At 36.3% G+C, this 12,238-nt stretch overlaps 1 protein-coding gene and 1 long non-coding RNA gene across 25 annotated transcripts in view; one reads left to right on the forward strand and one right to left on the reverse strand.

Annotated features, from left to right (window-relative positions):
- The window catches only part of LOC127987692 (uncharacterized), a 37,015-nt gene that overhangs the window by 20,375 nt on the left and 4,402 nt on the right, over positions 1-12,238 (forward strand). The window lies entirely within an intron of this gene.
- The window catches only part of LOC127987687 (NACHT, LRR and PYD domains-containing protein 12), an 84,426-nt gene that overhangs the window by 5,219 nt on the left and 66,969 nt on the right, over positions 1-12,238 (reverse strand). For 23 of the 24 annotated variants that reach the window (XM_052590027.1, XM_052590026.1, XM_052590049.1 and 20 more), the window contains one exon: positions 4,050-4,226. The exons of the other annotated variant lie outside the window; for it this stretch is intronic. In XM_052590027.1, the coding sequence (XP_052445987.1) occupies positions 4,050-4,226 (177 nt within the window). The remainder of the gene's footprint in view (positions 1-4,049; positions 4,227-12,238) is intronic. 24 annotated transcript variants of the gene reach the window in all.

Genomic DNA, 12,238 nt, shown 5'->3' on the forward strand with positions numbered 1-12,238 from the left:
GAGCGCGTGTTTGTGGACCGACATGGTTGACAGCTCTTAATGCACAATTACTATTTTAGATGACAGACTGTACTGTATACAAACTAAAAGCATAAATCTAGGCTAACCGCTAACGTTTTCAAATCACAATCCAAAACTGTGACATTTTATTCACTGACGCTCTTTAGACTAAACCCGGAAGCGCATAGACTTGCTGGCAACCCGCCAAAATAAAAGCTTGCTGATTTTAAGTTTGGAAATGAAAAAAATAATAACTAAGGTTTAAATAATGATAGCACATTTTTGAGTTAACTATAAACAATTGTATTTGTATTTTATTTGTATTTGACCCTTTTTACTTTAAAGGGGTGGTTGATTGTGAGTTCAGTTTTTTAACATAAGCTAGTGTGCAATGCTGCTGTTTGAGCATAAACAATATCTGCAAAGTTGCAGCACTGAAAGTTCAATGCAAGGGACTACAACAGGGCTAGGCAACGGCAGTCCTGGAGTGCCGAAGTCCTGCAGAGTTTAGCTCCAACACTGAAAAAAAGCCTCACTTGTCTGAATCCTGAAGACCTGATGAATTTGTTCAGGTGTGTTTGATTAGGGTTAGAGCTAAACTCTGGACAGCGGCACTCAGGGACCAATGTTGCCTATCCCTGGACTACAACAAGCTTTTTCCCAAGTCCGTTACATCACAAACCCAGATAAACCCCGTCCCCGGGAACATGTGGTGAAGGGGGCGAGGCCATGCTGTGCTGCTTTAGAGATGAGGAAGAGAAATCTTGGGGTGCACGTAAAAATCTGTTCATATATAAATCGTGATTCTATCTTTTAAAGATTCTAATGGATTCACAAGTTTCAAAATCAATGTTCTATAGCAGCGGCTCTTAATACTGTTCCTTGCGTCACTCTGCACAAGCTCTGCATTACTTTCTCTCTCTCTTTCAGCTCCAACAAACTGTTCTATTTAAACACTTATTTCCACATAGCAATGAGAAGCATTCTACATGGACACACGTGTGGTTGCTGAGCTGTATTAAAGCTTTCATCAAAATAAACCTTTATATTACAAGCTAACAGAAGTAGTAGCATTTACGAACAACAGCATATCTAAAAGTATGAGACAACAACAAACAAATATACCATTAAGAGCCATGCTTGCACAGGTTCTGCACGATTAGCCTTTTTCACACTGCCGTGTTTCTGGCTTTCGGATTGGCGCTTGCAGGGTAAAAGTTTTTTCCGGTGACAACTGCGGCTGTACTTAACAAGAATGAGTTCAAGAATCAAAGTCTTTTTATTAGTGGTGGGCATAGATTATTTTTTTTTAATCTAGATTAATCTCACTGTAATCTTGGAATTAATCTAGATTAAAATGGCTCATTTGAATTCTGCCGAAGGCATTCAGAATATGTGTGCTACCCAAATAAAATAATGACTAAAAGTAACGTTAAGTCTTTGAGAACGGGTTTCTCAAGAAGGGTGGTGCATTAGACCAGGGGCTCATCTCCTGTTTCCAAAATGCATCACAAAGTGCTTGAGAAAGCTGTAAACAAATTCCACATTGCACAAGGTGCAAACAACCTTATGCCGGTTACACATATAATCCGTCTGCAGTGCATATGCATTGCATTTTTTTTTTTTTTTACGCACCCATGTTACCGGATTCCAGCGTTCATGCGGTTGCGGTCTGTTAGTGTGTTCCAGGAGTGCTGCGTTAGCAGCAGTGCACATGTACTTCAATAACTGTCTGGTTTGGTTCAGCAACAAAATCAGACATCAGAAGACTACAGAGAACTGTTCGGACTGCCGAAAGGGTTATTGGTGCTCCCCTGCCCACCCTTCAAGAACTGTATACATCCAGAGTGAGGAAAAGGGCTCAGAAAATCACTCTGGATCCCTCACATCCAAGTCACCCCATCTTTGAACTTTTGCCATCTGGCCGTCGCCTCAGAGCCGCAAATACCAGAACAGCAAGGCACAAAAACAGTTTCTTCCCCCAGGCTATCTACCTCATGAACAGTTAAATGTTCCCCACTTATGCTTATGCAAAGAAAAGTGCAATATCCTTATATTTATTTGTTACCCCTCCATCCTAGTACATCCCTGCATTTTACTCAATCCTATTCCATTATCATTTATAGCACAATTGTTTATACACTTATTTAATTTTTTTTTTGTCTGTGGGTTGTTGTCTCTGTGTACTGGAAGCTTATGTCACTAAAACAAATTCATTGTATGCACAAGCATATTTGGCAATAAAGCTCATTCTGATTCTGATTCTGTACATACCGAGTAGTGGACTGCAAACGTGTCCTGTGTGAAAGCACAATGAGTATGAGACCGTGCTGCTTCTGCACCACATACGTAACGCACACGGACTGCATACACACTGCAGATGGAGTATGTGTGAATCAGGCGTGCGTCTTGTCGAGGTTTCCATTGGGAAGCTTCTTAAATAAAAATAAATTCCCTGAAGCAAACCCGGCGGCTTCAGCTGCATCCATGTTAGCACGTCACGTTTGATGTGGTAATTTCACAGTAGGCATACACACAGGTTTAAAGACTCGTTCTCACCCCTACAGATTCGGCTAGGTATACATCCGCGCCAAAATATCAAGGTGAAAGTCATCATAGCTCACCTAGTATAGACTCAGCTCTCAACCCAACTTTGAGAATAGATTAACGGCGATATTTTTTTTAATCGCCCGATAAGAGTCTCACGTTAACGCAGCACGTTAACGCCGATAACGGCCGACCACTACTTTTTATACAAATGAAAGATTATAAAAATGCTTGAACTGCCGTCACTTTACTCTACAAAGTGCAAACATTTCACAATTAACTTTGTGTCAGCATGGGTCATCAAAAACAAGTTTGTTTAATTCTAAATGATGGCATTTACAATTCAGTTAGTTTTGCCGTTCTGTCCGCTTGGATCTCGCTAGGGAAGGGCGTATCGATCTGAAATATCAATATATCGATACTGATGTGAGAATCGAAAGAATCGATACTCAAAAAAAAAAAAATGTTTGATTGAATTGATTTTGTTTAACAAAAAAATAAAAAATACAATAATGAGTACAATATGCAGTTGGATTGGACAAGTAACCTGTGTCAGCAAATAACTGTGCAGCAGGGAGAGAGCACTTGTGTACGTTGTAGACATTACTATTCATCACAGTGTTACCAAGTTCACAGTTTTCTCATGGAAATGGGCAACTTTGTCACTGTTTCAGCGTATTGAAGTGACCCCAGTAATGTGTATTTAAGCCCGGAATGTGATTTTTACCAAGGGACCCCCTCGAAACATGGTTAGTTTGGGCTATTTTTGAGGAGGCAGATTTTGTTTTGAAAACCTGGCAACCCTTTTTGTCAACTATTGACTTTCTTCTCTCTCAGCGAACTCCTGTGTCTGAGTGTGTGTGCGTGTGTGTGGGTCATGTAAAAAAAAAGGCATATGGATCAAAGAACTGTGAGGCAGCGGAGGGGAGACTCAAAATATTTATAAATATAAAACACATTTTTGCCCCGTTTGTGTTTGTTATTTTAATACTTACACTATTATTCAAAGTATAAAACATAGTTTTTTACAATACAACACATGGTTCTTAATCAAATTTTTAAGGGGGGCAACCCTCAGATCGGGGGGGGGGGGGGGGGGGGGGGTCCTGATTGTGATTTGATGTGATTTTAGATGGAGCAGCATTTAAAACACAGATATGCAAGATATCACTGTCAAGTTATGAAATATCATGTTCATAATCACAGATGAATCATCTTCAATTATGGTTAATCAGTGCAATGGATCATGGGAAATGTAGTCCGGGGGACACATAACAGTCTGTGTAGTGTGAGTCAAAATAAGAAGACCACGGACAGGATTCATCACAGATGTGAGGAGAAGGAAAGTTATTCAGATGAAAGATCAGGATTATAAATACGTTATGTGCACAGATAAATCATTTCAGCACTGCAATATTCCATAAAAAATAATAACTGTCAACTTTAATTTCATGGTAATCTTTAATCTGACTGTAAATGCTGTAGAGTATAATGATACTAACTGTAGTTTCTCCAGCTTGAATTGTGTGTTCATCAGTAGATCACTGAGGTGTTTCACTCCAGAGTCTCCTAGTAGTTTATTCCAGCTCAGGTTCAGTTCTCTCAGGTGTGATGGGTTTGATTTCAGAGCTGAAGTCAGGATGAGACACTGTTTCTCTGTAATACTGCAATCACACAGACTGAAGACAGAAAGAGAAAACACAATGAATCAGACACGTTATGTTCATGAAGTCACAGCAGAACAACCTTCATCTGTCAAATCACAGTTTCTTAATCTACATTGAGAGAAAGAGAGAAGATAGAAGAAAACTATTTAATAAAGTCACAATGTCTTGATAAAACAAAAATTTGGTCTTCAAAACAGAAAAACAAATAAGTTGTTCATTTAATCAAATAATTTACACTTCTCATGATTCATGTACAATTTGTCCTGATTCTTGATAGAAATACAACAAAGTTTTTATTTCTGTCACATAATTCCTATTCCTGTGGTACAACCAAACAACACTCTGAGAGCAGAAACTATGGTAATGTATGGTAATGCATGACTGTCAGTCATCAGCAGTGGGCGGAGCCTAAACCGTGATGTCACACTGCTCAGAGAATCAGAACAGCTGGTCTAATGAGCCAAAAACTGTACTCAAGTAAAAGTAAATGTACTTATAGAAATATTTACTCAAGTAAAAGTAAAAGTACTAGTCTGAATAGTTACTTGAGTAAGAGTAAAAAAGTATCGGATAAAAAAAAAAAACTACACAAGTAGTTAGTTACTCTGGATCATATGCTGTATATCTATAGTCTATTTTTATTTAGATATACAGATACAATTTATGTTATGTGTGTGTATATATATACACAGTTGTTAAAGTGGGATTTGGCAGGTGGGGGAACCCTCAAGTTTTGTGTAGGTGCAACAGGGAAAAATTACTCACCATGGAACAACAAATTGAATATCGTGGTATAGAAATAATTTTTGGGACAAGAGTGTCACTGTGGCACCAAGTTTCACAATACTTATTTACTTGATATTTTAATGGTTTATTTTTGTCCATAAAATTGCTGAACACCACAATATGGAACACAACCTTGTTTATCACAATGTAAATTTAAACAAAAATGCAGAATCAAAAGTTTTGTTGCATCATAAATCATAAGAAACAATAACAACAACAAAAAACAATGTATGAAGGTTAGTTTTAGTTTATTTTTTATTTTGCAAACATGTTTATATATAGTTTTTATTTTATTTAGTTTCAGTTTTAGTAATTATATTATATTATTTTATTAGTAATTATAGTTTAGCAGAGCAAACAGAACACTTCCAGTGAAGACCAAAGCAAGACATTTAATTTCAAAGTTTATTTTTTTGCACAGATTAGTTAACTCTTGTGCAGACATCTTAATAATAAAAAAAAAATAATGGTTTGAGATTGAACAAAAAAAAAAAAAGTAAAAACTATGAAAAATTCAGACAAACTAATTCATATTAAAGATGAACTCGTGTGTGTCTGTCTGTTTGTGTTTGTGTATGCGTGTGTGTGTGTGTCTGTCTGTCTGTTTGTGTATGCGTGTGTGTCTGTCTGTCTGTTTGTGTATGCGTGTGTGTGTGTGTGTCTGTCTGTTTGTTTGTGTATGCGTGTGTATGTGTGTGTGTGTGTCTGTCTGTCTGTTTGTGTGTGTGTGTGTGTGTCTGTCTGTCTGTTTGTGTGTGTGTGTGTGTATGCGTGTGTGTGTGTGTGTGTGTGTGTGTGTCTGTCTGTCTGTTTGTGTGTGCGTGTATCTGTCTGTTTGTGTATGTGTGTGTGTGTCTGTCTGTCTGTTTGTGTGTGTGTGTATGCGTGTGTGTGTGTGTGTGTGTGTGTCTGTCTGTCTGTGTGTGTGTGTGTGTGTGTGTGTGTGTGTGTGTGTGTGTGTATGCGTGTGTGTGTGTGTGTGTGTGTGTTGTCCTGGTATTCTCTACATTGTGGGGAAATGTCTCTCCACATGGATGATAATATTATTAGCAATGTTTTGTAAAAAACAAAGATAATAACAGCACATTTCAGCCTGTCAACCTTCGTGAAAATATCACATCTCAAACATACAGTAGTACTGTATGTTTGAGATGTCATATTTTCACGATTTTCATATTTTCATATTTTTTTCTACTACTAGTAGTAGGCTACAATAGTTTTTTTTTGTTTGTTTGTGCTTGACGGACTTGTTTTGCTGTTGCACCCGCGTCTTGCACAAGAAACTAAAAATGCGGCGCTCAAGTTTAAAGTTCAACTTCTGTCTCATAACCTGTTATTTTCCATTTGACTGCCACAGACGCATCCTTTATGATCAGCCGCTTAAAGACTAACAGCGTTAGCGATGTGTTCAAGGTTACACAAATAAACCTGTGAATCACCATGAGATTCCCACCACTTTACATTCCAGAGACATCTAACGCTTCTCCCTCCTAACCATTTCGCAAGTCATAATTTAGCTAGGAAGCTCCAGGCCTCAAAAACAAGGATCAAAGATCAGCGATAACGTTTAACAGAACAAAGATCATTGTATCTGGAGAGGTTCCAGTGGCAGACACCTCAGGACTGTCCTCACTTCCCCGTCCTTTCTCTACATTCCAGAAAAACACACACTTTTCCTTTCTACAAACAAAGGAACACAGAACTCATATGAGTTCAAAAGACAATCATTTAAAAGTATGAAAGGGCAACTTTATTTAGAGCTGCATTAATTGTTAAAAGATCGCGATCTCGATTCAGACACCCTCTCGATCTCATCGATTCCCAGAGCAGGGAACTACACTGGTGGCACTTGCGCAAATAACGTTTTCAGTTACTGGCGCAAAACATGATTTGGTCACACAAATTATTTATAGTAAGCCGCTCTGGATAATAATGAACAATTATGAAACTGTATTGCATACAGACGTGCTTTTTATTTTACTTGCCATCTTTTTTAACCCAGGGCCGTAGCTGCTGCAGGTTGTACAGTGGGACCTGTCTGAAATGGTTTAATTTGTACTGTATGTTCGTACTATTTATTTATATGTGCTATTTACATGTTTATTTGTTTTTTTAAGTTTGTAGGTGTCCAGAAACTAATGTAAAATAGCACTGCATAGTCTTCACTGTAAAATAAAATACACAGTCAAACCAAAATGTATTCAGACACCTTTAACATTTCTCACATTATCACACTTTATTTGCTGTAGTTTAGAAATTGGTAATAAAATATGACAAGAACTCAGAGTTAAACTGTGTCAGAACAAATTCATCTTGATAATGTCAGATAACTTTGATAGAAAGATATGTAATGGAATCAACCAAAACTTCAGACAACTGTCAGTATGACAATATTTACACAACTATCAATACATTGTTGAACAGTTACCAAGCAAGCAATGCTTAATTTGGTTCAGTCTGTGGTGTGAAAAGGTTGCATTAGCAATTAAAGAAAGAAACACTTAAGCAAAACATGGGCAGGTGCCTAATTAAATAAATATAAATTTCAATAGTAGTCTACAGTATGAAGAATTTTTGGGTATAATATTTCACAGATCACTGTATTTTTTATACTCACTTACATAAATGAACTAGTGGCCTGCATCCACTAGTAAAACAATATAATCAATTATATCAGATTTTTAGTTTGACTTTGGATAAATTCTTGTTAAAACTACAAGGTAATTCAATCAAGAGCAGTGAGTAATTTACTTTCATTTTCATACATTAAAGACCCTGACAGCAGAGCTAGTAAATTAGGCGCGGTCACTTTAAGAGACAAACGCATCCATTATAATGATACACATCCGATTTCTTTCTCAACTCTTTACTTTCACTTAAGACATAACCACAGACTTTTCGAACACACTTTCCAAGACGGGTATTTTGACATATTTTGTATGTATTTGTTGGTACAAAACCAAGAAGACTTTGAGACGCATCTCTGCTTGCTCCCTGAACACCAGAACACCGCGGTGCTGGATCAAGCTCTTTTGCTTTTGGCTCTTTTTTTTCTGTTTGTTTAAACTGCGATTTGTATTTGTTCGTTCAGGTGCAGGAGGATTATAACGTCCTGAAGGAGAGCTCGGTTCAGTGTTGCTGTTTGCGAGACGCGGCTCTCTCGTGCACACCGAACACAGCGCGCGAGTAACCAGCTACTCAGTTCAGCTTTACCGCATCGTGGGGCTGAAGCCAACTTGATGTGTTGAATGCTCGGAGCACGTTATAAAACATATTCTTAAAATACACATTTCTGTTTTAATAATTCTCATAGTAAATCATAGCATATTGCCTAAGGTAGGTACAAAAATAATCAGTGATACATTTGCGACCTCATAAAAATTAGGGTTGCAATGTCATTTCAAAAGGTCACATATGTGACCATTTTGGTCGCAGTGTAGTTCCCTGCAGAGTCTGTTAAACCTTCGACAAAGTCTTTCCCGGATCATTCAGATCCATGTTCGCCATGTGACACAGTGAGAGCAGTTATGTTTGGTTAAGAAACATCTTCACAAACTGTCTTTTCAACTACACAGTATTATTTCTGTCTTACAGTCATTCATATTATCACAGAAATACTGGGATAAAGTTTATAGTTCAGATATAAACACTGATGTCTATATGGCAGCGATCAAAATATAACAAATCCCCCTTTGAAAGTACTGCGCTTTAAATAACGTCCGTGTCTGTTGCACTGTTTTGCTACTAGGTGGCGACAAGTGTCTTAAAAATGTATTTGTCAATGAATGAATTATTCATTCAAGAGAATCATTCAAAAACGCTGATTCATCCAGTAATTAAACAAGAGTAGTAGGTTTATGAGTGAGTCGTTGAATCAGTGATTTAAACAACTTTTTCATAATTTTAATATGAAAAATTGGGGTATTCAATATATTATATATACACTAGCAGTCAAAAATTTTTGAACCGTAAAATGTGTAATGTTTTTCAAAGAAGTCTCTTCTGGTCACCAAACCTGCATTTATTGGATGCAAAGTACAGCAACAGTAACATTTAGAAATATTTTTACTATTTAAAATAGCTGCTTTCTACTTAAATGTATTTAAAAAATGTAATTTATTCCTGTGATGCAAAGATGAATTTTCAGCATCATTCCTCCAGTCTTCAGTGTCACATGATCTTCAGAAATCAGAATAATATTCTGATTTGCTGCTAAAAACTATTATTATTATTATTGTTGAAAACAGTTGAGTATATTTTTTTCAGGTTTCTTTGATAGAAAGTTCAGAAGAACAAAGTTTATGTGAAATTGAAATCTTGTTATAAATGTCTTTGCCACTTTTGATCAGTGGTGGGAAGTAACAAATTACAACTACTCACGTTACTGTAATTAAGTAGTTTTCTCGGGTACTTGTACTTTTTTAGTATATTTTTAAAGCTGTACTTTTACTTGTACTTAAGTACAAATTAAGCAAAAAAAAAAAAATTAAAAAAATACACTGTTACTTTCAAATCATAGTTCGTTACCGAGTACGCCCACAATTTGAATTGATATTCAAACTTTTGACCGCACTTCAGTCGCCAATAAAAAAAATCAGATCGTGAAGGGACCAATGGGCTAGTTGCATATCTCCGCCATCTTGGATTTCCGGTCTTGTGCTAAAGGTCAGTGCAGAGAACCGGAGAAATCCAAATATTACAGGATTTTTTAATATCACTTCAAATGCAAATAAGATATACACTGCTAATATAAATGTTAACTGAGCCAATTCATTGGAAACATATGTCTGGGTCTGGTGAATGAATTAAATACACTACTGTTCACGAAATCAGCGTTGAACTCATGGTGTGTATACACAGCTACATAATGTATTTTTATCTTACCAATTATGTAAATGTACAAATTACTAATTTCTCGAAAATGTTTGTATTACATAGATTTTTTTAATGAAATATTTACCTCGTGAGACGTGGGCTGCGAATTATCTTCATAAGTATCCATTTCTCAATCGTGCACATCAGTTTGTTTCATCATTATTTTCACAACATATTTTATTATTTTACACAGTAAAGTAATACATGACTAATTTTAATATCTTTTTTATCTGATAATTAATGCAAAAGAATAACAATATACATGCGCTGCTCATAGACAGATGATTTATGCTGCAGATCTTTCACAAAACAAATAAACATTGATAAAACATGAATGCAAACAGCGATCTTTTAATTAATGCACACCTACCATAATTACATTACGTTTAATTGTACGGTTATAAATTATCTTATCAAATAAAGTTAATAAAACATGCTTTATCAGAAATCTCTGTGCGTCTTGTTTGACAGTCAGAAACATTGATCTTACATAACAGTCAGAACAAAACCAGCTCTTCGAAAAGTATTGCATATTTGAGTGGTTTGTGTTTGAAAGAAGAAATCCCTGTGGACCTGACCTGACGCTGATCCACATAATCAGTAGAAGAATAAAGCAATCTCTGCATTGTATCTTGATGAATTTCCACACAGAGGTACGCAAAAATGTAGGGAGGATGTTTCCTTTTTGATATACCACTATCCGTTTTTAAATTAGAAAATCATTAATTATATACATCTAGCTAAGTTTCGTATGTAAGTTTCCCTTACAGTTAATGCGAGTAGGGGTGGGCGGATTGATCTAAATATCGATAGTATTGATGCCAACACTGGTATTGGTATCGGATCGATACAATTGTAATTGAATCGATATTTTAATTTAAATATCTCTCATATACGTTCATTATACTTTGCTCGTGTCTTCTACCTCTACAATCCTGAACAAACGCTGCTTTCACATCCTGGGCCACTTTGCTACTCCTCCCCCTCCTGCTGCTCTGCTGTGATTCGTTGTTGTGTCGTCACATGACTCACTGACACAACGCGCAGAGGAGCAGCGAACAGAGGGAGCGAAGCTGATAGCACATTCAGAAGGGGGGCTCAGGGAATGTAATTGCACAGGTATATTTGTTCTTTGTTTGTTCTTCAGTAATAATTGTGTGCACTTTATTTAATTTGCTTTTAAAACCAGAAAAAATAGATTTTTTTATTCTTTATTTTAATTTTTTTTATTTTAAAAGGCTGTAAAGAATTCATTCAGTGCCTAATAACTAATAATTTTGTGGACTTCAATACATTAATAAAAAAATATTGCCTAAATAATTGATCTAGTGCTGCAACGACGCGTCGACGTCATTGATTATGTCGACTACAAAAATACGTCGACGTGTGTGAAATGCGTCGACGCGTCACATTGTTTGTTTACATCTCGCGTAACTACTGACATACTGGGAATGGAGAAAGTTGCATTCTATCACAAAAATAGAGACCACTGTTATCAAAAGTATGGGAATACTTTAAACAGAGGACAAATAAAATTGCCCTTTGTTCCCTTTGTAAAACCGATATGGTGTACCACGGCTGCACAACTGCGATGCACGAGCACCTCAGAGGAAAACATCTTGGCGCTCTCTGGTGTTACGGTTTAACTGGTTACCGTGTGATCTGGTGACCAACTTCCTGGTTCAGGTCTGATATTCTTGTGCTTGCGGCATTCTGAAAAGTTGAGATGTTTTTAACTCGATACGGTGCATTAAAACATTTCATGACGTCTACTGTGGTTTAATTATAAACGCTATCATAAACTCATATTTACCATAATAAAATAATTTTCTTTGCCTCTTTATTATTTTATACTGTAAAAACTTCAACCACATTGGTTGAAAATGAATAAAGGTTGAAATATTGTATTTTTTTTTGTAAAGTTATCCAAAGAATTCATTAGCTAATTAAAAAAAAGAACATTAGATTAATTATTTATTGTAATAAAAATAATCGTTAGAGTAGTCGACTAATCTGAAAAATAATCGTTAGATTAGTCGACAGAAAAAATAATCGTTAGTTGCAGCTCTAAATTGATCATTCATTCACCTCAGAAATAATGACATAAACCTACTGCACTCCCCTACACAAAGTTTTTTTTTTTTTTTTTTAAGTAAAAAAAAAACGACGACAAGTGTCAAGCCCCAGAAGTGACAGTGGAAACGAGACTGACCCTGACTTTCAGTAGCATGCACACTTTTAGCCCAACAGTGAAAGCACAGCTAATGAGATTCAGTCAGCATCTATCCAGAAGTGCAAATGGAACTTTATTTATGAAATAAAATATAAATATATAAATTGAAGTAGGTGGGGGCCAAGTTGAG

This window comes from Carassius gibelio, chromosome B22 (genome assembly GCF_023724105.1).
Source record: "Carassius gibelio isolate Cgi1373 ecotype wild population from Czech Republic chromosome B22, carGib1.2-hapl.c, whole genome shotgun sequence".
Classification (NCBI taxonomy): domain Eukaryota; kingdom Metazoa; phylum Chordata; class Actinopteri; order Cypriniformes; family Cyprinidae; genus Carassius; species Carassius gibelio.